General features: G+C 44.0%; 2 protein-coding genes across 4 annotated transcripts in view; one reads left to right on the plus strand and one right to left on the minus strand.

The window, feature by feature from the left end:
• Positions 1-342: 342 nt before the first annotated feature.
• Positions 343-18192, minus strand: ago2 (argonaute RISC catalytic component 2). Of its 2 annotated transcripts, none has more exons than XM_076150043.1 (20): positions 17941-18192; positions 15989-16036; positions 14658-14838; positions 14439-14559; positions 14082-14263; positions 13851-13987; positions 13630-13764; positions 13427-13514; positions 13174-13321; positions 12966-13085; positions 12384-12506; positions 12114-12265; positions 11734-11918; positions 11472-11631; positions 11268-11358; positions 10935-11129; positions 10653-10787; positions 10410-10511; positions 10061-10260; positions 343-9942 (listed from the first exon to the last, which is right to left on the minus strand). In XM_076150043.1, exons 1-20 carry the CDS (start codon positions 17957-17959, stop codon positions 9834-9836), a joined length of 2631 nt encoding a protein of 876 aa, XP_076006158.1. In that variant the 5' UTR covers positions 17960-18192; the 3' UTR covers positions 343-9833. The 2 variants fall into 2 exon arrangements, with proteins under 2 accessions (XP_076006158.1, XP_076006160.1); XM_076150045.1 differs by having other exon boundaries at positions 12114-12247; positions 17941-18191.
• Positions 18193-19726: 1534 nt separating this feature from the next.
• Positions 19727-21315, plus strand: part of dlx5a (distal-less homeobox 5a) — a 2520-nt gene continuing 931 nt past the window's right edge. The window contains exons 1-3 of one of the 2 annotated variants that reach the window (XM_076150058.1): positions 19727-20371; positions 20765-20949; positions 21134-21315. The exon at positions 21134-21315 is cut by the window's right edge and continues 931 nt beyond it. In XM_076150058.1, coding sequence (XP_076006173.1) covers positions 20014-20371; positions 20765-20949; positions 21134-21315 — 725 coding nt within the window. In that variant the 5' untranslated portion in view covers positions 19727-20013. Of the gene's footprint in view, positions 20372-20761; positions 20950-21133 lie in introns of both variants that reach the window. The other variant, XM_076150057.1, reaches the window with a different exon arrangement.

The raw sequence follows: 21315 nt of genomic DNA on the forward strand, positions 1-21315 counted from the left end.
TTCATGTCTACAGATTTGTGTTATTATATTTCTATCAGTGAAATTATGACGAATAAAGTTCAATCTCAAAGTAGTAAAAGGTTTCTTCTTTGTAATCAGTGTGGAATACTTATTAGTCCATAAGAATACTTACTTGCTGATAGAGGTACTTGAAGAATCAGCTGAATTTAAAAAAAAAAAATCTGAATAAATTAGAGTTAATTAGAGATATCTAGTTTAGAGAAGTTGACATATCCAGAAAGTGCATTATGAAAGAAAGAGGAATGATCAAAAACACATGATTTCAGTTAATTTGGTCAATTATGGGCAAAACAATGTTAATATGAAAACATGACAAGTGTGGAAACTTTACATTTTTATTAATTAACGCAACTTACAGTCAAGCCAAAGAGTGTACTATATTAAGTGATACATATTCACATTATATCCTAACAGGGTTTACAGCATATCTTGTGTTCTGTAAGCATAATTGTTAACAAAAATATTGAAATGTAAAATAGAAAAAGCTTACATACTTTTACAACAAGAACAAGGAGCTTAGCAGTGGATGTGAACAAATTAATTCATAACGACCCTCACCAGAACAGGAATGACAGCAAATTCAGTTTTGGCATTTAAATAAGGGAGAGATTTAAAGAATATAAAACTCAAAACTGAGCTCCGATGACACAAATGAGGGGGAGGTTTGAATTCACGCGGCCGTGCAGGGCTGCCTTTAACTTTGGTCACTTTTGTTTCTCTATCATGGCTTACAATGACGGAAAACGTGTAGAATCTAACTGGCCGGAGAAGGAAATAAAACAACAACAATGACAACCAGAATAATGGAAGGAATGGAGTGTCCTGGAAACGTCTCGGGGGGAGGGGGGGGATTATTTTGTATTTTTCAAGATGCAAAGAATCTGAGAGATGATTGTCAGTGTCAAGAAAAACAGGAATAATGAAACAGGGTTTTGCAGTCGCCTCTCCAGGACAGCCCCTACATTCAGAGGAGGTAGATAACACAGCGATGACAGGACGCGAATCCTGACATATGTGGCGGAATGGGGGACTCAAGTCAGCTACCGGTATGTGCCCGCTTCTGTCTGTGCTGCCATCCGAAGCAAGCAGGCGGCCGGCACATACTGGAGCTTTACGTCAAAGATGTAAATGAGGATGGAATCGATAGGGGATTGTGTTGATGCGGCCTATACACTCACTCAGACGCACACAGACAGACAGAGACAAGACTCAATGATTGATGGGCTCATGGAGGGGTGGGGGGGGAAGCGCGACAGGTGAGATGGATCGTTCACCTGCTTGAATACATTTATTTACCATCACATGATTTTTAGGGGTCTGTCGCACCAAATTCAGTGTCAGTTTATTGCCTTGATCAGAATGGAACCAAAGTTGGAACGTGTACTGGTTGTGAACCTGTAGTGCATGATGTGTTAAGTTCTAAGGCCAAATGGGAGCCTGGGGTCTGGATCGAAGGCTGGGGTTCGGGGGGTGGGAGGTGAGGACACAGGAAGCAGGTACAGCCCTTACATGGCGACACCTGAGTCAACAGTCATTTCACATCTCAACTCTGGCTAGTCTTTTTTTAGGGTAGGTAGGTGGGGGGGCTATACGGACACAAACGCAAAACTGAGACCACACGGCGAAAGCGACAAACGGAGAAATATTTGGATGTCATTGAGTCTAAGATAATTGCATAAATGACACACAATTTGGCCACGAGGTGCAACACACACACACACACACACACACACACACCTGTTAATGGTACAATAGTAGAAGTGTATTCGATGGATTGTGGCCTAACGCACAGCCTGTGGTGATATTCAAACCTCCCAGAGGGGAAAAGTTAAATTTTATTGGACACTATGAAGTACATTAAAGAAAAACAAAAGTCAATGCAGCATATATCAGGCTTATGAGGTACTTCATGAATATATATAGATATATCTTAACCTTTTAGAAAAGCTCTTCAAAGTCATATTATTCCTTATAGTTCCTATTGATAGCATAAAATACCTCGTCAGTTTCTTTTTAACGTTCTGCCCAAACTCACACGGGCCATTTTTCTTTTTTGAGACTGCTTTGAAAGTGCAAAACACAAATACTGATCGTTCTATGCAGCATCTACACGCAAGGTTGCATGATAATTAAAACTGGGAATTCTTTTTGTGTGTTGTGGCAGTTTTTGTCGGGGGTTTTTTTGCGTGGAAACGAATTCGTAAAAGCCCCGAACGCTGGCTGGGAGGGGGCAGACAGAGGAGGGATCTTACAAAAAGGCACACGGAGACGACTGCGAGACGAAATGGCGAGAATCTTGATGTTAATTGCCACACAACCTTGTATGTACCTTTCGTCGAAGTCACAATCTTACTATACATTGTAAAGCATGATGAAACGTGTGTATTCCCTTTAATTGTCACATGCAAAACCACATTTACGCCCCTATCAAAATGGCATCCAATCTGGTAAATGGTACAAAACAAAATGGGACAGGGATGTCCGCCCTGTTGTTATTGCAGTACAGGGTAACGTGGCAAGAGGAATGCAGGAGTTTGATCACATGGAGTGGCTCTAAACCTTTCATATTTCTACAGATCAAACTAATTTAGATGATGCCGAGCAGAAACGCCACACCCACAACGCAAACCTACAACTTCCAATCCATCTCCATTACTACTCAGAAGCACAAACTCAACTTGCATCTAACTACAGGCAGACTGACATATAGAAACGACTACCCACGATTCATAGCCCGCACGCCGACATTATTGCTGCACATACGTCATTCCTACAACGCTCGCTCCTTCAAACGTCTCCAGCCCGTTGTTCCATAGCAAAGTCCGATGGCACGTTTGTCAGTATGTAATCCTGTTGTGACTACGGTTCAAGAGTCGCTCCAAAAACTTGATCTCCAATTAGAAAATTTGGTCCCCTAAATGTAACCAACTAAAGCAAACAACCAACCAGCTGCACACAATCGATCGACTTGATTCTTTGTTTTTAATCAAAAAGGTTCCAGAAGGAAAAGCACAGTGTTCACACACTCACACACTCTTTGCTTTTAATGATTTGGTCACTACAATTCTGGATTCTTTTAAAAATTCGATTACAAACTAGTGCTAATGTTAGCTAGCACCCGACACTGATCTGAGGTAGTTTCTCCCAAGTTGGTAAACAACACGCCGAGTCATTCTGAGGACAGGAAACGATTTTAAAGCAAAACAGCAAGATTTGATGCGTGTAGATCAGCTGGGTGGCATCTGTTTGGTTTGGTCTGGTGAAGCTCGGTAACAGTACTCCTCTTTGTTTTTCCATTGATGGACATCAGTAAAGGTCAGATTTACTCCAGCATTTACATTTATAATCGGTATTTTGTCGCTACAAACAACAATATGTGCTAAAGCATTCCAAAAGGACAGTGGACAGATGGTTCCTCCTCATACCAAATTTTAGAATCAAAACCATGTCACCAAAACAAGAGCTCCTTTGCATTGTTGTAGTTCTGAAAGTTGAAAAATCTGATGAAATGAAAAGGTGAGAGTAACAATGGATCACAGCCTCCATTTTGCTTTCAGCACCAAAGTCTGAACGTCGACCGTCTAAACCAGATGGGACTTTAGCTCACGCTAGACTCTGTTGAACTCAGACATCCCTTTCCAAGCTGCACATCGGGTTCGTGTCTGCGTTCAAAGTTTCACATTCAGGCTTCATGGCAAAACCCTCACACGGAATACGCCAGAGAGCCGAAGCAAAGACACAGGTTAGGAGAGTCAAAGGGAGAAGTGGATGTATGGAACATCACTTGCAACGGCGGACTATGGAGAAAACCAACGTACCAGTTTGATGATTTCTAAGGCGAGTGAGACGCTATTGTTGCCATGTTGCCTTCTTGCCAGTTGCCTTCTAGACATGTTCAAAGTCAAGACTGGTTAGGCCTGGCTTCGGCATCAATTCGTTACAACTACAATTGAGTTTGGATTCAGACAGACACAAAACTCAAGCGGCACTCTAAGGTTACAGGTTCGGGTACAAACCTTCTGGCCCGGTTCAAGCTCTAGTGTGGGCACGAAAACATTTGCCTTAAAGTTACTAACTCTCTATGGAACCACATTGCTATAGGTATTCTTAAGGTTGGTATGGGAATTGGTATGACCACAATCTACCGTTCGAGACAATTCAACAAGGTCAATTAAAGCTTTATTAATTCTAAAAAGAAAACTATGAAAGACTTAATCTGTCTATGGTGGTTGGGCCTGCTGTAGCCCACACAGTGTCGTGTCAATTTTTAATGGCAATCTTTAAACTTTGGAGTGACACAACCATCAAAAAGAAAGATACACAAGCAATCAAAAACACTCAAATGAAATTCCGTCATTCAGTGGTGTGTGTAGTCACTAGTGGAGGACGACAGTACCCGGAGCGTCAGTAGCACGGCGCTAATGAGTGAGCGAACTAGATATCCGGTTTTTACAAGCAATGGACAGGAATATTAGACTGATGAACAGAGTGGAAGCTAAAACAAAAAATCTGAAACGCAAACAAGATCACACAACACTGCAACCATCATGATCTATCTATATATTTATATATTTAATATATATACTGTATACACACATACACACGCGCACACACACACACTGCTCTTGTATTACGGCACCTCACACAATAGAAAGGACTGCAACTCTTTGCACCAGTGTGAAACATTGGTCTCCTAGACGACAGTAGCCAGCATCCAGGGAAAGACGGCAAACTGTGGATTTATGCTCCTTAGAGAGAAAATCGGCGGTGATGTCGATATCAAAGAAGAAGAAGAAACAAAATAATACTTTCTGCCACCTAGCCTATAAATAACAAAACAAGGCTGTTTATGTTAAGGAAAGCTGTACACAAGAAGCAAACGTGATTATAAATGCACTAAACGGACAGCCTATAATATTACAGATCACACAGGGTCTACTTACATTCATCGTAATTTGAAAGTAGGAAAACGGCTTCTACTCTACAAGAGGTTCCTATATGTCAGCAACAGCTTCTCTACAAGAGACGGATGAGAGGCCGCTCGGAATAAACTATTCCTGCCTCTTCGCAAAATAAAGATTCAACATCTGCAGGCTAATTGGGATGATGAGGGATTTCACCTAAACGTCAAGCAATACACCAGCGGTTTTAGAAGACTCCATGATTTTCAGGTCATTTATGTCAATGCTGGGACACCAACATTGTCGTTTTGTAATTTGTATTTGGCATTTACTTGCCAGGTCTGTGGAAGTTCGAATGGACCGCAATGGATCCAAGTTCTAATTCCTCTACAGCGCAACAGAGGTCATGGGGATCACATGGTGTGGGTCCCCAAATCGAAATGCATTGTAAAAATCAATTGTCTTTGGGTTAGTAGTTTTCACCCTGCACGTGTATAAGCTGTGATTTGATGTGAGAAGGCACCAGGAAGTTACTGTAGGACACGGATTTGTGAAAAAATACAGATTTTTAAAGGTGAAATGTCGTAGGAAAACGCTTTTAAGTTTAAGTTTAAGAAGAAGGGCAGCTTTAAGAGGCTTTTTCGACGATCCATAGGTGTCCATTCTACAGACTACAGACCCGGAAGTGAAGTTTTGGATGTAAATGACATCAAAATCATGACTTTCTGTCAGATTGGCATAGCACTTTAAACAAAGCTATAAAGGAAGAAAAGACAAATCTGACCCTTTTGCATTAGCTTATGACGTGCCACCTCCGCAGCCGGCTTCGTCTTAGCTTTGGCTGCTCCAAACGTATGGAGGTCCGGCCAAACTGAGGTGAATGTGTGCGTTAATGTGTCTAATGCTGGAAAGGTTTCATTCGGATTCCAACTACAGATGCTTGTACGCTACGACGCCAAGGCCGCTGGCTGTTACATTTCACTTTAGAATTCATTTCATCCTATTTTGGCTCAAAATGACTCGAGGAAAACGGGTTTTAGTGAGGAAAGCCCAGTTCTGAACCTTGATATGTACGTAGTGGAGCCCAACAGATACTGGATCGTTGAGGGCCGATACTGGTATTAGAGAAAAGGAGAATAAAAGAAAGGAAAATCAGACCATGACTTATAAAAATGCTTTACTTAAACCTAAAATATTAAATAGTTTTAACAGTTATATACGCGCACAAATAATGAAGCCTGTAAAACGTTACATTTTGTAAAACGTTTTGCATATCTGCCGACACAGACACATCTGTTTCAAGCAATTATCAGCCAGGCTCTCTGTGTGGAGCTCTGACTGAAGCAGGGTGAGGCTCCGGGACTTTGGTATCTCCATTGAGTGTTACTACAGAAATCTTCCACGGCTGCTCGGCTCTTCCGCACCCGTGTCCCCACCAACCACCTTCCTCCCTCTCCACATGACAAAGGCGACCGACCAACTACAAAACTAACTCCATCCAACTCCAGCGCTTTCGTTTTAACATTTCAAAAGGCATCAGGACGTGTGTTGAATAATGGCGTGCTGGATTAGTGCTCATACTGAGTGTGTTCAATTTTAAAAAGCCACTCGTGCTATTGGATGGTTCCTAATAGAATGAAACCAACTGCCAGTCTTCCACCTGATAAATAATCCACTCATAATGCTGCAACCGCTACCAAAAGTCCATTTTTGTTTAGTGCAAAAACAACATTTCCAGGAAAAGCTGTGAATTCAGGTCTGGTACTCTAAGGTGCTGGTATAGGTACGGGAAAAACACAACTAAGCAGTAACAAGTACAAAACCCATTGTTATGAAGAAATTTGGGAGTTTGTCACATTTCACAGTGCAGAGCCAATGGCAGGCCTCTTATTCAATCGTACCTGCGAGTAGATTTATCCATTTGAGCCATCAACGCTTGATATTCCTCAACCAGATCCTTATTAGAGGTTATTTGTATTGTAAGAGCTTCTATCTAACTTTTACAAGCAGAATAGGTGAGAGAAGAAATTCACGGAAGCCGACAGCCCGTTATTGACTCCGACTGCCTAATGTGGGTTTTGCATTTGTCGCTGTACTGCTCAGATGTGGAAATGAAGAACTGATGTTTCATTGGTGCATAGAATAAAAAAGGAAAGAGAGGAGGGAGATACTCCTGGGAGAATTACGTCGTGCAGCTCAACGCCCGGGGGAAAAAAAAACAAAACATTCTCGAACGGTATCAGTTTGAGTAAAACGATGAAAGGAAAAAAACCTAAAAACAAACATCACACAACTGCATCAACTGAGAAAGCACGTTCACCACCGTGCATTACCAAGCGTTGAAAACCTCTAACGTCAAAGAGAGACTCAAAGAATGCCAATTAGAGAGATAGCAGGGGTAATTATACAGAAATGGCCTGCAGTGTGATGTTACCATAACACTTTAACAGGTAACAAGAGGTAGAACACACGGCCATTTCCATACAATTACACCAGTGTCACACAATATGGCTGGGCCTCCGGCCTCCATTGAGGGAGTTACACATGTATAGAAGTCATATACCAACTTTGCTGCTATCAAAAGTGCATCCAAATTTACAAGTTGTGAAATCAGCACCGATAAGAACAATATTGACATCATAACAGTAAATATCAAGTACGTGATTTCTCAAAAAATGCCCCACAAACACAGTCAGTCGGATTTCTAGTTGCTTTACAGGAAACGAAAAAGGAGAGCGCGAAGGTCGCCGAGGGAGAGAGATCCTTTAGCGGACGCCTAAAAAGGAGCCGTGTGGAGAAGTCCAGTGAGGATTTAAGGTGACGTTACAGTGAATACTTTTAGCACCGAGAATCATGATGTGTTTTGTGCTTCCGTTTCTTCTGAATATTAATCATGTAAAACTTTGTAATCTTGTTTGGCTAAGAAAAGTTTGTGTGTGTTAAAGGATACAACCCATTTTCACGCTAGAAAATCTACCACGATACAAATGACCACGTCAATCATTCACACCGATAGAAAGGCATGAAGATATGAGTAAACACAGAGAAACGCTACTAAATGCAACAAGCTAAAAGCAACAAAAAGCCCTGATTATCTACCAAATTCATGTGAGAAACCCCCACTGCTAAATCTTGAATATTGAAAAATTATGCATAGTTAGAAAATATAGACTACTCGCCTCCAGCTGAGACTATGAACATTTGCCGGTTTAACTTAACATGCATGTGGGATGTTAGGAAATGTCTACAATTATTAGTAAGACAACAGTCTTTGAAGGCAGGAGATTATTTGCATGAAATCAGTATAGAAATAGTGTTAATTTAGACTACATACGGGCCGGTTATTGTTTAAAAAAATTCATCTATAATCATTTCAGCAGCCTCCCCTGAACGCTTGATAAAAATACACATTTCTATAGACTACAAAGACTCACAAAAAGCTCATTTGCATAAACCCCATGATTCTGTGTGACGATCGCTCCAAATTCATAGAGCGCACGTGAGAATGAAGCAGTTGTTTCTTTTTTTTTTCCCCAGGGAATTTCGATAAATTAACTTTTTTTTGTTTCTCTCCACTCTTCACTTCAGACTGAAGGTTAAAATGAAAAGTTGCAGCTTTTCACTTTTCTGTACCGAATGCCTGCCTGGATACTGAAACGCCACATTCAAATATCCACCTGACATACTCCATCCTGCTGCTATTTACACTAAACAAAGGGTAAATGCGATTAAAAGAGTTCTCACGAATGCCTAAAAGTCTAAAACAGGAGTCAGCTACATGCATATTCATTACAAACAAACAAAAAAAAGGACTGAAATTAAAATAGTTTGATTATAAAACAAAAAGGAACACGAGGATTTTATTATTGTATTCCACTGTGTAGATCTCTACATCATGGATTTCATAATATCAACACGGCTCAGAGTACATTAGAAAGGTGTTCTTTTCGGGGAACCAGTCCCACTCGATCATTTCTCAGCACGGGAATTAGATTATCAATATAAGTTGGTCAGTTGGTCGGAGAATAAAATTGCTCTTCTTTTAAAAGCCCTCATCTAGAGCACAAGTGTTTCAAATGGATTCTTTCTTTTTTTAACAAATCTTATGCCAGCAAACAAAACAAAGCAAAACAAAATCATTTTTTCCAGGTTTGTCACCAGATTTGGCAGTGAAATGAGTCGTTCGGCGTCAATCGGGGACAAATACTGGACACCCGGGAGACGTGGCCCACTTTAACAGCTGTACATAGAAACGTCAACGCAACGCTGATCTCAAAATGGCACTTTGTCACACAGTGCCCCATGTGAGAAATGAGTGTGATACACAAACCTCAACACGTTAAGTACTTTAGTCCTGATTGAAGTACCCAGTCTGGTCAGTGCACTTTGCTTTGTTTGGCTGATAAATCTTTTTTTTTTTCTTCAGAGAAGCAGATCAGTCGGCAAACAAACTTTTTTTTTTGTTGTTGTTGTCCCAAACTCCCTTCAAGCACCAGGAAGGAAAGAATAACACGGGAGAGAGACGGTGATCGGTTTCTATGCCGACGCCGCCCACTAGCTCAGAAATGGTAGAATGCTCATCAGTGTACAAACTCTTCCTCTTCCCCTTCCTCCTCCTCCCCCCTTCCCCCCCCCCCCCACAACAAACACAAACACATACAAATGCACAACATGTAAAAAGAAACTCTTCCAGCTAAACCCTCCACAAAGAGGAATTACTGTGCACCTTATTGGTTGGCTGTGGGCTAAAACATAATTGCAGATATAGTGGGAAAGTGACATGTCTGTTGGGTTTGGAGATCACCACGTGACACCGCCGTGATGTTATCTACAGCTGACAGAGAAACAGTGAAGGGGTACCGGGCTCCAACAAAGGGGTCTCACCCATGTTAACCTGTGCTCTGTGCTTACTCAGGCAAAGTACATGGTGCGCAGGGTGTCCTGGTGGATCTGCACGGCCTTGGCCAAGGCCTGCTGGTCGCGGCCGTTACTCTGGCCTGATGTGTGGCTACCTTCGGCACTGAAACGGCAATCGAAAAAGAAGGATTAAACAATTGCCGGTTTGTATACATACGTGCATAAAAATCTGTTCCTTATTTCACCGGAAAACTTGAGCAAATATTAGTCAAACGTCTCACCTGTCATGTTCTTTGTCCACCAAGTGATAGCGAGCTCGGAAAGCCACCAGGTGGGCATAGTAGGCTGGTGCTGGGATGGAGACCGAGCGAGTGCAGCGCACATACGTGTGGCAAAGCTGGTAGGTGAGGACCTGAAGTTCATCTGCAGTAAAGTGGTTGTCGTCCCAGAGCACGTGGTAGTGAGACGGCCTGCTTGTCCCCTGCAGGGAGAGATGGGGGAAGGAAGAGGTTTGTGGTTTGGTTTCTATGTTCACAACAACAATGAAGAAGAAGAAGAAGCTACAGAGCCAACCAATAAAATAAGTTTCCATTTCAATATGTAAGAAGTCCTTTGTAACGCTGCTCTCACCTGTATGCCAGCGTGACTACAAAGGTAGAAGTCGAACTCCGACGGGTGAGTGATTTTGGTGTCCACTGTGGTGCCTGCGGGAATGTTGCCACTCTTCCCCACCTACAGTTTGGTGGACAGGGAATAAGATTTTAACAAAACAACAAAGAACAATATGAGAACTTCCTCCAGCAGGAAGCAAAGGCACCGCATTCCCGTTCCAAAACATGAGCAATATTCAACATTAAGAACTCTAACACTCACCCTCTCGTTCCTGTCCATACAGAACAGTCTTGTGTGGTGTCTCTTCTGCACAACAACGAAGGTGATACCAGGCTGGTAGTCTTTCTCCAGCTTGATACAGGCCTCACGGATCGCCAGCAGCTCGTGCTGAAGAACCTGAATTGATCCATGACAAAAGGTCAAGATTGTCAAGCAAAACCAAGCAAAGATAACAAAACGACGTCACACAAAAGGTGTTTGACGGCGACAATTAAGAGGTGTGTTTACACAACAACAAAATGCTAATGTGTGCTAATGTTTCACCTGGTTGAATTGCCCCTCAGAAATGCCATCGCGGTAGTAGATGATCCGGGTGGGCTTGAAGCGGGTAGACTTGTAGAACTGGATGAGCAGCTCCCTCACCATGGTGGCCAGGTCCTGGATGATGTCCTGGCGGTGCTGCTGGACCCGCACTGTGGCGCAGTAGCGGCTGGGGTGGGCGTCCATGCTGCCGACCACCTGGGGAGGAGACACACACGTATGCATTCAGATTTCAGATTTCACCTAAGACCAAAGATGTGATGTAGGAGCTATAGGTTAATGCTCTGCTGTATGAGTGTGTGTGTGTGTGTGTGTATGTGTGGGATTGTTACTCACAGCAGCGATGGAAGGTTTCTTTCCATCTCCTGCAGGGGGATGAGTCACATCTGCTCCGAGGAAGATGACCGGCTGCTGGAACACCAGCGGCCTGTCAGGAGACAAACAAGCACAACACGATCAACATACAGACGTTGAACAAGCAGCGGTGTGTTTTTGGTTTCAGGACTCAAGAGTTTAGCAGAGTGAGAGAGCGACACTTACCTGCCCTGTGGGAGCAGGATGTTATTGACGCCGCCTAGCTTGACATTGATCTTCAGACAGAGGTTGGAGAGGGTCTGGGGCGTGGTTTTCTGGACGTTCTTCACCTGCACACACTGCGTGGCCATGCCGAGAACCGTGTCCCCAACGCGCTTCACCTCAGCTACAAGGACGCAGCACAAATGGGGTCAGTTGCATCACAAAGGACCGTGGCACAGAAATACAGCAGGTTGAATGACAGATACTGTAGGAGTGGATCCCTCACCGTAGACCGGCGTCTTTCCAGGGAGGATGACGACCACCAGCTGGAGGCCCTGGTAGGTGTACTTGAGGTGCCTGAACATCGGCTCCACGCTGTCGGCTCCCTGCGCGTACTTGCAGAAACACGGCTGACCCTGGATGGGCATCCCCGCATCTCGCGAGATCTTCCTCAGCTGATCTGTGAACGCTCTGAGACGAGTGTGGAGATGTTAGGCTCATCGGTCAGAGGACAGGGCGGTTGAGCATGACACAGCAAAATGAGACCAATAATCATTTCGCAGAGTGTCGATTCTACGGCCTGGATATCTGGTTTGGCACTTGGCAGAAACTTAAAGGTCTGCATTTCCTCTATTTAAATGTGCAGGATTAAGGCTAAGCACTTACTTCAGCAGGAGCTCAGTACACTGTCTCTGCGGGGCGAAGCAGGCGATGGCCCACACTTTGATCTCGATGCCGGTGTGGAACTGTTTGTTCCTCATGTCCCACACTCCCTGGATCGGTGTGGCTATTGCTTTGTTCTGCAAAAGACCAGAGCCCTGCAACCTTAAGTTCGACAATGTCTGCATCCAAAGGCAATCTGCTTTGATTAAGAACATGTCAAACATGTTCAGGTGATCCCCTCCACCTCCACCTCCGCCTCCATGTTGAACTTACCCTTCCCCCGTACAGAATGGACGGTGCCTGGAGGACGCGGCCGTTCACTTCCGTCATCTCGTCCCTCACCATCACTCCAAATTCACGAACGTAAGGGTCGGTGTTAAAGTTGGCACTTCTCATCTGGAAAACACAAAACAATAAAATCATTCTGTACATGAATTAAGTCAAAATTCTGTCGTAGATCTGTAATATTATATGTAATAATAACCTGACACCTCATAATTACATATTTGTGATATTTTCTAAAAAATATAATATCTCTTCATGACGAATAATGTGGCGTCACTCCCTCTCTCTAATCTCACGCAGGGAAATAGGTCGTGCAGTTGTTGAATGTCGATTAACTTTTAAACCACAACAAAGGCGTGTTTGTGGAGGAGACGAGACACACAAACACTCACACTCCACACGCTGCATTATGAGACAGACACAAATGTACACATAACACAACTTTCAGACACTTTCTAGACTCTGGCTTTTGCAGAGATACAGCATCAAACCGGTGAAACTCAAAATCCGGAGCGGCGGCAGGTTCTCAAAGACAACAAACCCCGCTGCCTTCCTCTCCCAGCCACTCACCAGTTTGCTAATCTCATCCTGCCGGTCTGGCGCTGAGCGGGCTGTGGCACGGATCATAGTCGAGGTCTGATTGTCTGTCAGCTTTTTGATGCAGCGCTGTCCCGCCACGATGTTACACACCTGGACACGGGGAAACAAAGTGAGTTTAGGGGAAAATGGCAGGTATTTTTGGGAGTGTGAAACGGTGGCGGTGGCGGCGGCGGCGTACCTCCAGAGGCAGGTAGGTGTGCTTCTGCTCCTGACCCACTTGTAGACACGGCAGGTGGGGGTATCGCAAGATCAGCTTGTACTTGTCTTTGAAGTACTGGGCTACTGTGCATTCAATAGTTTGGCCATTCTCCTGCTGTAAAGGGAACCTGAGGGGAGCACAGAGCGGACAAATGACATGGCCGCCTTCCAGTCAGCTCCTGTTCAGAGACACAAATGAGAAGAATGGAGAAGAAAGGGCAGCGTGTTCTTACGTTTGGTGGCTGGCTGGTCTTCTGGTCACGTTGCACACTCGGTACTTCCTCTTCATCTGCCCACAGTGGGTGATCTCCACCTTCAGACCTGGATAAAGGAAACGCAACTAAAGTCAACTCAAAAGGGTACGGCGACAAAGGAATCGGCTTTTAAATCGTGATTTGATCGGCCTTGTGCAAACCACGCGTGAAGGTGAGCTGACCTTTGATTTCCTTTGTAAATTTCACTCTCTGTGAATCAGTTAAGGGCTTCTGTTGTTCTTCGATGCTTTTGAAATCCAAGACCTCACACATGAACTCGATGACAGGCTGGGCTTTGTAGAACGCGGTGGCCGAAACTACAAAACAAGCACACGGGAGATGAGACTCATAACAAGAGCTTCTTATCGTACAAGCTGTTGGGACGATCTGTACTGCCATTTACCGTCAATGTTGAGCATCATTTTCCAGAGGGACGGCCTGACGGACTGATGGAAGCCAAACCACACCTCTCTGCCCCCACCCAGGGGGTTAGAACATCCCTCCGAGGGGGTGAAGAAAGAGCGGCCCACAGGCGTATACCTGCGACACAGACCCGGATTAACATGCTGCCTGGAATACTCTATCATTCATATGGGAATCAGAATGTCCACCGCTAATGAAAAAAAACACCCACCTCATAGAGGGCAAATGTCTCATGACCACGTCCAAGGCCTGTATGGTCTCAAAGGGGACGCTGGGTAGCCGTCCTGCTAGCGCCTCGTGCAGAGCTTGCAGGCTAACGCAGGACACCCATTTGATGGCTACTTTGAAGCTGCGGTCTTTGCCTTCCCCTGGAATGGTCACCTCCAACTCCACCTGTGGAATGAGAGGAACAGGAAGGAGAGAAACAAGAAAGGAGAGGAACAGGAGAATGGAGAAGTTGTGATTTTTGCCCTGAAGTTCATTTGAATCCAGATGATTGTATTGATCATTCGTTTCCCACCAAAGTAGAGATTTCATTCATGTTTATTAGGCTGGAAAGGTGACTTACCTTCTCTCTGCCTATGGGTAAAGGCATGGCTGTATAAAGATTCTTCCTGCCGTCATACACTGGCTTACGATCCCCGAAGATCTGTGTTTTAAAGTGCTGGACCATGTGCTCCACAATTTCACTGAAAAAAACAAAGAACCCAGAGATGAATTACCTTTCTGCTGAGTGTGAACAGGGCGGCCGTGCAGCCAGTAGCGTTTTCTTTACACTCGCTCTTACCGATTGACCCTCCTGGGGCATTTCTCAGGCTTGATGTCGATGTCGTAATGGTACACCTCCAGTTTAGGAATCTCCATCTCAAAGAAGTTGGCCTGCAGCTTGATTGTCCTGCCGATTGTGCCGAAGTCCGGCCGTGACGGCGGCTTGAACACATACTCTGGCACTGGGGAAGATGGGGGGTCTGTGACGGACAGAGAGAGAGAGCGAAGACAATAGTGAGCAACACATTAACACTAGATACACACATACACACAGAATGAGACTGATGAAAGGATTTCCTGATTTGTGTTTTACCACAGAATGCTTAATTCCTCTTTAATTGTGAAAAAGAGGAAGAAAATAACAGCAAATGTCTTCTTGTCTCAAAAAAGTGATGATGCCAGGCAAGCTGTGAGGAACTGACTAAGATGTTTACAGAGGTTTACTGTAACCTGAGCCCCAAATAAGAACGACCGATTGGCCTCACAAGACGCATTCTGCTCATCAGCTCATCTGGTAAACTTCAACCAGCCTCTTCTTGGGTCGGGGGGGAATTGTGAAGAGACGTCAACTGAAAACGTCCAACATCTAACTGGATAAAGACGCTGCTTATACGTCTGGACTGCCTGGTTTATAGAAGTGTGCAGCGATCAGGAGACTAAAGAGGCAACACGTCATGTCAGCATCTAAACAACTCCCACAGGTTCACTTACTGCCCTGCATTCCAGCTAACTGAGTGGATTCTGAGCAACTGTTTACCGGAATCACACGGAGCGCCGAGCACCAGAGATTTACAGATGACTTGCAGAATTCAATTCACACGGGCCGACTGTTGGGAGAGCTTCGCAGAGTGCTCGGGCTCGCCCTAGTTCCAAAGCGCAAAAACTTGTCTTTCGGAATTCGTGTACGCTTCCTTTCGGAGTTTGTGTTATTCTAGCAAGACGATGCTGTGACATTCCATCATTAAAAGGACAGACTGATCGAAGGAGCTCCGTATCTGCAGAGTCGCGGAAGTTCTATTCAGGCTGTCGCAGCACCGTCCACTCCCTCTGGCATCTCTTATCTTTATGCTGCAGCACTCAGACAGAATAACACCCATAAAACTCTAATATCTGGTTGGATTACTTAATGGCCTTCGGTGTATAAAAACAAACGAGACAAGACTCGAACGAGATTGTCCTCTACGTCGCAACGTCCCCAGTATATCAACCAATCACCCGTGTCGGATTTGTCGGCGGTCTGATGTTGAAGTCTGAAGGTTGAATGTGCACTTGTGATGCTTGGATGATGCAAAAAATGATAGTGGGACCAGTTTGAGGCTTTATAAAACCCATTATGGGGAAAACACTTACCAGAACTTATTGACCCGGAGGAACGGGGTCCCTCAGGCATCTCGGTAGCTACAGGGGGAGACAGAAATGACACGTTAGTGAACGCTCGGATACAAATCTACCCACTCTCAAACACGCTGGAGTCTGTTGACTAAAGAAAGGAGGGTGAAAACTCGCACATGTGTCACTTTATATGGGCCATTAGTCGAGATCTACTGCCAGCAGGAGTCCGGGGCTGATATCACTTCAGAAGAGGTGTGACTCATTTTATAACAAGGTGCACCAGCGCACCTTGCAAATGCTGCTTTTATTTGTTTTTCGAGAAAGAGAAAGAGAGAGAGAAACTTTGCTTTGCTTGCTGGTTGAGAGAGAGACAGGATGTTCTTCAGAAGTAGCGTTTAATGTCGGGGTGGTTTGATTTATTACCGGCCTGTTTGTTCAGTGTGAAAGTTTAAAAAAACTGCTTAATGAAAGAAAGTTTAAAATTAAAACAGATTTTTTTAAACAGCGATGCACCCAAAAGCACAAAATCCTTCTAAAAAGACACAAATCGAGCCCTTCTGTTGTAAAGTACAGAGTGTTCATCGTTGTTACTAGTACGTTTCCTGCATACACACTCTATTACTGCGTCCCCGTGTGTCTTCCCTCTCATATCTCTTCCAAAACACCATCGTCCGCCATGAAGGGCGACTTTTTAAAAACACTCTTATCAACGTGCATACAGGAGGAATCAAGCCCCCCTGCTAATCTCCCTCAGCTGAGACCACCCTGACTGTCACAGGCGGCATCTGCTACACACCACGGTTCATCATATCCTAGTGAAGATTTAAGAGATCGGTGTTATAAGACAGTGAAAAATTAGTCTGGGTAGAACTGAGGAATTATTCGTGAAAAAGTAGCAACATAAGGTCATCAGATGGTCCGTAACTGTTATTTGCGTGTACTGCAAGTGGCCCACGTCTCGTATGTACACAGCGAATTAACCAACAATTAATCGATACTCCGAACAAATGAGTTTAAGCAAGGAGCGCCACATCAAATCTAATTTCACCGAAACTTGGGAGGTGTTAACCGCTAAAGTTAGCCGAGATTCGATAAGATTACAGAGCGTATTCTTGGGCTACAATCAGACATTTCTATAAATTAATGTCTGTATTAAGGTAGAAGAAAAGTGGGGATGGAAAAGGGTGAAATGTGTTCGTGTAGAGTCTGCGACGGTAATCGATCGACACCGCACCATGCTGTTAGCTTGGGGAGCTAGCTAACAATAACAAGTTAGGGGAATGTGGCGAGGCTAACTCGGCTAACAGAAGCTTGTTGTTATAGCACGCGAGCTAAGCTGGTGTTATGTCTCAGCGAGTGGCCATGTTAACGGGTGCCGGAGACTGAACGCGTCGGTGGTTGCTTTAGTGACGGTAGAAATTTAAAAAAAAATAACCCATCTGACTTATTCGCTTTATGCATAGACAGTAACTATGTGCTCCTTTGTCTCCACTATGTCCTACATTTAACAAAAGCTACGCGTTAAATGTTGGAGTAACAGGAAGCGACGACTTAGTAGACCACGCCAATGCCTTATTTTAATTCCAAGGTGCAAAAAATATTCCGGTGTTTCGTTCTAAACAATAACAAAGAGAAACTCAGTTAAACATTTCTTCGAACAACTACAAGATCTTTTTATTTTAGAGCTCTGCGTAACTTCACGCAACTTTTTTTCACGCCAGAGTCACCAGTTACCGTGGTCACTTGTTTACGCGTAACACTGGCTTGTAGGACTAATGCCTCCAACTTAGGCTGGGAAGGACGTTTCAATTTAAACGATTATTCTGACTCAGCAACGAAACAAGCAAACTGGTCGAGGTTTCAGCAAGGATTCTCTAAATACACAAATACATCACATAGAAACTGCAACTGGTGTTCATTTGCGCTAGCGGCATCACTTAGCTGATGCTAACATTAGCTGCTCCACTTACCTCCAGGAGAGGAATACATTTTGTCGACTTTTATGCGCGTGGACGTAGAGATCCTCCACTTTATTTATATCGAACACCACCTAAACTCATATGTGGCTAGAAAAAGTGTCTCTTATTACAAGGACGAGGGAAGCCCAGTACAGAAAAGGATTTTTTAGTCAGCCAACTGGTAAATATTTGTAGTCCCTCATCCTCGGCACAGCCCCATCCCCCCAGCACATAAAAACGGGAGCCGAGAGAAAAGACGACAAAGAGTAATGCAGCCTGGGAGGGTTCCCGCCTTTCTACTTCCGTTTCCGGTTTCACTCCACAAAGTAAACCTGCCTTCTTCGCATTCACGCAAAAGAAATCAACAAGAACAAGTCAATTAGAAAAAAATGTTAATTCACGACCTAGTGACGGAGAAACAAAGACATTTTCAGCACGTATCGCAAATATACTGTTGTGCCGTGACGTTAGCAATATTTGTTTTCTGATTTAGCGAATAACTGACGTTGATATCAGTAAATATCTTTTGATTTCGGAGACTGAATTATTAAGATAAGAGGAATATGAAATACTTGCTTCCGTCTAATGTTCTATGACTAGAAAACATATGACAGAGACGTCTTTGAAAGAAAAAGAAAAGGAATGTCTACCGACGATTCCTGTGTGGGCAGGAGGGAGGGTATAGGAGGGGAACTATCTTGGTGTGTGAACCTTCTCTATGACGTCAGACGTAAACTGCGCGCTCACCACTTTGACCTGGAATTGAAAAGGGAAGGATTTTTTTTAAATAAGTGAAATCAGTTTTTTGTCGACAATTCAATAATAATGAGCTCATTTCCGGCAACGGATCAATGGGAGTAGATGAATCTTATTTTTTGCATTATTTGGAAGTATTTCCGGTATACATTACTGCCAATTCTATCTATCTATCTATCTATCTATCTATCTATCTATCTATCTATCTATCTATCTATCTATCTATCTATCTATCTATCCATCTATCTATCTATCTATCTATCTATCTATCTATCTATCTATCTATCTATCTATCTATCTATCTATCTATCGTCTCTTGGCTTGCAGTTCTCATTTCTGCCCACTGACTGGCGCTGTTTACCACTGAATAGGCTGATGCAGGAGCTGATCGTTCATTCTCCACCTTTGCTGTATAGATTATAGGATGAAACGTGATAACATCAAATTTCACTGATCTCGCTCGGTAAATTGTGGCAATTTTGGCTATCAGGTTAATCATAGACGTGGTGCTGAACGTATGGATCTGAAGCACGCGAGGGTGGCTATTATAGTGTCAGTTGTAAAATATTAGTAATGTGTTTATATTGGCCATTGAATACATTTAATGGAGATTACGGATACATTTTCGACGTTTTGGTATTGAATTTCTTAGTTATTTGCCTGTTAAAAATAGAACCGTTAAACCCATACAGCCTTAAATTTGCAAATAATTCAGTTTATGTTCATACTCGTCTTCATAATGTGGTGTTTTATTGTAATACACTATATAGAATAACGTTTTCTGACACACTTTCTTTGATTCCTATTATTTTCAGATTAATAATTTGTAAAAACCGAGCCCCCTATCCTGGTGTTTGTGCTCGCTACTGCAGCATGGAGGCCTTCTTCTTCTTCTTCTTCTTCTTCTTCTTCTTCTAATTCAGCCCCTGGAAGCGTCGATGAGAGGAGACACGACCCAACGGTTTAATTTCTCCCATTGATTGATCGTATAAAAACACAACAATGCCGCCGCACAGCCCGGGTGGTTTTCCCCCCCTATAAGAAAGCTGGCCGAGTGAATTGGGTGTAGCTGTGTCTGTGCGCGCCTTGGCCAATGGAACCAGATCCTCCCTGCAGTGCGTAAGAGCGCGATTGAGGATTTAACCAAGTCTGTGCTGCGGGGCTGGCTGCAGTCTTCAGCAGAGCCCGACGGCCTGAGAGCCTTACGACAATGCCACTGTAGTTTCCACGCCACTTTGGAGTCAAACTGCTTCGTTTTCCCTTGTTTTTTTTTTACTATTTCAACAAAAACGACACTCCGCGTTACTTTTGTGACTTTTTTGTAAAAGTATGACTGGAGTATTCGACCGGAGGATCCCCAGTGTTAAACCTGCAGACTTCCAGAGCTCCTTTCAACTCTCCACCATGCATCACCCGTCTCAGGAATCTCCCACTTTACCAGAGTCCACCGCCACGGATTCTGGCTACTACAGTCCCGCCGCTGGAGTCCCGCACGGTTACTGCTCGCCCAGCTCCTCCTCGTACGGGAAGCCGCTCAATGCCTACCAGTACCAGTACACCGGCGTCAATGGATCCGCTGGAAATTACTCGACAAAATCCTACACTGATTACAGCTCGTACACGACCCCTGCCTACCACCAGTACGCGGGGACTTACAGCAGAGTGCAGCCGCAGCCGAGCCCTCAAGGTACCGAGCTGGCGTTATGTCTCCATGTTAAACCTCCTGCTTTAGAGCGGGACATCACAGGGATTGATGTCATAATCGGTAGAATAAGATTTGTTCAGTTTTATTATGGTCGCTTCGCTTTTTCTCACTGAATAGAAATAGATTTATTGTCGCAATCTGAATGATACATAGCATAAATAAAATAATAAACACTAGTTTTGCTCCTTTCTAACGTGGTTCGAGGGGATTTTGAAAATATTCACATTTATTGTTTTATTTAATTTATGAGCCTCGCTTCAGTTCTTTGGCGAATTGTTTATTAAATATCAATATTAAAGGGTGTGCGTATATAAATATATAATATGCAGTGATTTGAAATGTAAATCTCATTTGTTGTTGTGGTTCTTTCAGCAGAGAAAGAGATCGCAGAGCCGGAGGTGAGGATGGTAAACGGGAAGCCGAAGAAAGTCAGGAAACCTCGGACGATCTACTCGAGCTTCCAGCTGGCCGCGCTGCAGAGGAGGTTCCAGAACACACAGTATCTGGCGCTGCCGGAGAGAGCCGAGCTGGCGGCCTCGCTGGGCCTCACACAGACACAGGTGAGCCCCATGACACACACACACACACACAAACACGCCCAGATGATTCACCTGCTTTTACCTCCAAACAACGGGGATGGTTGTGTTTGAGTTTCCTGTCTTGAGTGTCTCTCCTGAGTCTGTTTATGAGATTATATACACACACACGTCAGGATATTAACACTCCTATTTTTCATCTTTCCAGGTTAAAATCTGGTTCCAGAACAGGAGATCGAAAATGAAGAAGATCATGAAGAACGGCGAGCTTCCCCCGGAGCACAGCCCGAGCTCCAGCGACCCCATGGCGTGTAACTCACCACAGTCCCCGGCCGTGTGGGACACACAGGGCCCCTCCAGGCCGCACAGCCTACAACCACAGGGGATCAA

The sequence above is a fragment of the Genypterus blacodes genome, unplaced genomic scaffold, assembly GCF_046128005.1.
Source record: "Genypterus blacodes isolate CSIRO-AG114 ecotype Tasmania unplaced genomic scaffold, CSIRO-AGI_Gbla_v1 ptg000048l_1, whole genome shotgun sequence".
In the NCBI taxonomy this organism is placed as follows: Eukaryota; Metazoa; Chordata; class Actinopteri; order Ophidiiformes; family Ophidiidae; genus Genypterus; species Genypterus blacodes.

Bases quoted from the DNA above. Each gene is read 5' to 3' on its own strand.
- ago2 (XM_076150043.1), bottom strand. The intron at 13,988-14,081 runs GTGGGTGTTTTT...TCTGTGTCGCAG, and splicing joins AGACATTTGCCCTCTATGAG to GTATACGCCTGTGGGCCGCT. The intron at 12,266-12,383 runs GTAAGTTCAACA...TTAAGGTTGCAG, and splicing joins CCATTCTGTACGGGGGAAGG to GGCTCTGGTCTTTTGCAGAA.